This window comes from Lepus europaeus, chromosome 1, assembly GCF_033115175.1.
Source record: "Lepus europaeus isolate LE1 chromosome 1, mLepTim1.pri, whole genome shotgun sequence".
Lineage (NCBI taxonomy): Eukaryota > Metazoa > Chordata > Mammalia > Lagomorpha > Leporidae > Lepus > Lepus europaeus.
Genome location: NC_084827.1, coordinates 152156206 through 152159939, shown reverse-complemented (window position 1 = coordinate 152159939; position 3734 = coordinate 152156206). Strand labels below are relative to the sequence as shown.

The window sequence follows — 3734 nt, the reverse complement described above, 5'->3', positions numbered from 1 at the left end:
ATAATGCTTTCTCTCTTACCAGTTAATGGGAAAACCAAGGCCAGATTCCCCTTGTCTCAGTCCTCCAGGTGTGTTCTCAATGGTAACTGCATCTCAGCACAGGCAGTGTTCCCCACAATCATCCCCATAATATTCCCTTTGCTTCCGCGAGTTCTAATCTCCCCAAAGCATTCAGTCTGTGTCCTCAGAGACTCTGACTGCTGATTCTTTCTGGTATTTTATTGTGCACCTATCAACACTTTCTCCCACAGAACGCTGGACCCCAAAAAACTCTTGAGTGAAATAATGATTTTAATATATTTTAAAATATTATAAGTCATTTAACAGCTTAATTAAAAAGATGATTTTCTTCTTTAGATCTGACAGCTTATTTTCCACCAAACATAAGTACATTTGCAAACACATGCCATTACACAGTGGATAAGAAGAAGCCGGAAAATAGGAGTTGAAGTCATCATAATGCACATAGTTGGGCTTTAATTCATAAATACCTACTTAGTAAGATTTGTGACTCAAAGACAAGACAGACTACTTCCACGGGTCAACACAGGACTGTGAACAATTCTTTGAACATGAAAGAGGCTAGACTCATAGGTCATCTTCCACGCCAGTGCTCTTTCCAGCCCGTCAAACTATTCTCTTCCAGGCCAATAAATACTTTCTAAAGTCTTCCTAGAGTCCCAGCCTTCAGATATTTATTCCTTCCTCTCGCTACACCATTCCAGCCATAGCTCCTCTTTGTGTTCATACAATTGATTTCCTCTGAGTCAAAAGCTTTGTGTACTCTTGTTCGCCAAAGAACAAAGTTGTAGCCTAGAGTCTACCAGAAATGCATTTTTAGGAGCTTGGTTTTATTTTGTAGAAAGTCTAAAGAGAATCCATTTTTGAAGCTTAAATGTATTAATTTTCCATATTGCCTCAAATTTAGCACTTTCCCTTTCAATTTTTCTTTCTGAAATGACGTATCTTGAAACTATTCTCCCATTGGAATCATAGAACCACAATGAGCCAAGAGAAAAATATCTACATCTCAATCTTGTTCTAAACACCATTGCAACTAAATCCGACTCAATACTGGAGACCCTGTTTGACCCGTTTTCTCCCATACTGAAAGTCTGAAATTCTGTGGACTGCCTTGGTAAAACATCCCAGTCTCATATACTCTTCAGTGATAACGTTTTCTAAAAGGACTAATTTGAAATGTTCGCCATTCAGTTAAGCTCATTTCTTTCCTGCCGATCAGGGTTGGGGCACAGAAGTAACATGGTAGCTAGCTCCTACAGATTACTCTGTGCATGCCCTAAGAGACTGCATTTGTTCATTATCTCACTCCCCCACTTACACTTTTTTGTTTCCCTCCAACCTATACAAATAAAAATGTGGACTATATATGAAATGGCTGAAGCTCTACTTCTATTATTAAATGGACAATGTCCCAAATTACTGGTTTTGAAACAATCTCAATAGCATCCGTCAGTGATAGCAACCCGAATACTCCAGAAAGAATGGGACCAAAACCCACAATGAGCCTCGTGGACTCTGACAGCAAAGGGAAAAAAGAGAACACGAACCGCCCTTGCTCCCCGCGGGCGCCTTTTGTGTTGTTCCTGCCAACGCAGCAGCGCTCCTGCTATATAGACCCGCCGCGCTGCCGGCCCCACACACTGAACTCGCATCCTCCGGGTCAACCAGCCATGGGGAAGGTGAGCCCGCCGGGCGCCCAGGGCCCGGAGAGGGGACCAGGCACCCGGGGGCCGGGGGTCTGCGCAGGCCCTGGAGCTTTCTCCTCGCCTTGCCTTGCAGATCACCTTCTACGAGGACCGGGGCTTCCAGGGCCGCCACTACGAGTGCAGCAGCGACCACTCCAACCTGCAGCCCTACTTCAGCCGCTGCAACTCGGTGCGCGTGGACAGCGGCTGCTGGATGCTCTATGAGCAGCCCAACTACTCGGGCTGCCAGTACTTCCTGCGGCGGGGCGAGTACCCCGACTACCAGCAGTGGATGGGCCTCAGCGACTCGGTCCGCTCCTGCCGCCTCATCCCCCACGTGAGTCCAGTCCCGCATCAAACCTTGCCCACACAGATGTTAAGCATTCGGGGTGATGCCGCCTATGCGCAGTGACCCAGACTGGGCAACAGAGCCGCAAGAGCTAAGGCTGATGTGTTTGATAGAGCGCTCCCCTACAAAAGCGAAGTGTTACCCAGATAAGGTTCCATCGACAGATAAGTTGTAGAGTAGGAATGTGCCGGCAGCCCTAGGAGGGGATGAGAGAGAAAAGTCCTGTCCCGGAATCATTGAGAATGGAGTTGTAGAAAACCCACTAATACCTAAGAGAAGGAGAATTAATAGGGTAGTTAGGGTATTTGGGGGGGTAATAGGTATAGGGTATATATAATAAAATAGGGTAGTTACTGTGCACATACACTATAGTTTTTAAAAGATTTCTCTCACCACTTTGCTCCTCTCTTGCATATTTTGATTATCCTCAAACTGTACTGCACTCCTCAACGGAGAGCAGCAGAGATATTTTACACACATGCCATATGTATTTCACATATGTGTTTTAAAACACAAAACTTTGTGAAAAATTAGCCCTTGAATTCACTGATTTCTCTTTCCTATTTGTCTTCACATTCATAAATTATTGCCAGTTTTCTGAGATTTAAGACAGTGACTATTTTAATATGTTCAACATAGTGACATTTGAAGTATATTTCTATTTTAATGCATCTATTTTAATATACTAACTTTCTACAAAACGTCAGAAATTATTAATAAGCTCTTAAAATTTGATGCGGGGTACTGAGCGCTGGAGGGAGTTCCTCCTGGGAAATACCTGAATGTATAAAGAGTAGGATTTCCTTCTCAATTGGTCTTGAAAAGTACTGAATTGCTGCCCTTGGTGATAGGAGTTGATGAATAGTCAGAATTCATTCATTTTTACCATCGTTTTCAAATGGCTCCAGCAGATCCTCCCCAGGCTGGATTGCATGACTGCGTGAGAATTATTTCATGGTTGCTTTCCGTCTCTGCCTTTGCCAGGCCGGCTCCCACAGGATCAGACTCTATGAGAGGGAAGATTACAGAGGGCAGATGGTCGAGTTCACAGAGGACTGCCCCTCTCTGCATGATCGCTTCCACTTCAACGAGATCCACTCCCTCAACGTGCTGGAGGGCTCCTGGGTACTCTACGAGCTGCCCAACTACAGAGGGCGGCAGTACCTGCTGAGGCCTGGGGAGTACAGGCGGTACCACGACTGGGGGGCCATGAACGCCAGGGTGGGCTCTTTGAGGAGAGTCATGGATTTCTACTGAGACACATGCCCCTTCATCATTTCTCAATCTGGAAACTAATAAAATACTTTCTGTGTGTTCCTGGCACCAACCTGCCGGTGTTGTTCCTTTTGTCCTAATTTGATTTTATTGTTTCATTTACCCAGACACAATGCAAGTGGCAGTCAAGGTGTGTGATCCACGGGTAACCGAGAATGCCCTCACAATAGAAATACACTTTCACAGAAGCAGAACGTGGCCATGCACACAACCCTTTCACAACACCAAAGTCACTTGATTTTCGGGCCTTTTAACAACTTACTGCTTCAAGCCAGATTATCAGAAATCTGTTCTGATTTCCATTTTTCTCTGAGGAATGAGGGTCTGAGGTTCGGATGCTGTAATCCACTTAAGTCACGTCGTCTGAACCTGGGAACCCTGAAGGGCTTCAGAGGTTTGCC

General features: G+C 45.1%; 1 protein-coding gene across 1 annotated transcript; it reads left to right on the top strand.

Annotated features, from left to right (window-relative positions):
- The first annotated feature begins 1694 nt into the window (after nt 1-1694).
- Nucleotides 1695-3315, top strand: LOC133767252 (gamma-crystallin D). Its single transcript, XM_062201632.1, has 3 exons — nt 1695-1703; nt 1804-2046; nt 3043-3315. Exons 1-3 carry the CDS (start codon nt 1695-1697, stop codon nt 3313-3315), a joined length of 525 nt encoding a protein of 174 aa, XP_062057616.1.
- Nucleotides 3316-3734: the final 419 nt, after the last annotated feature.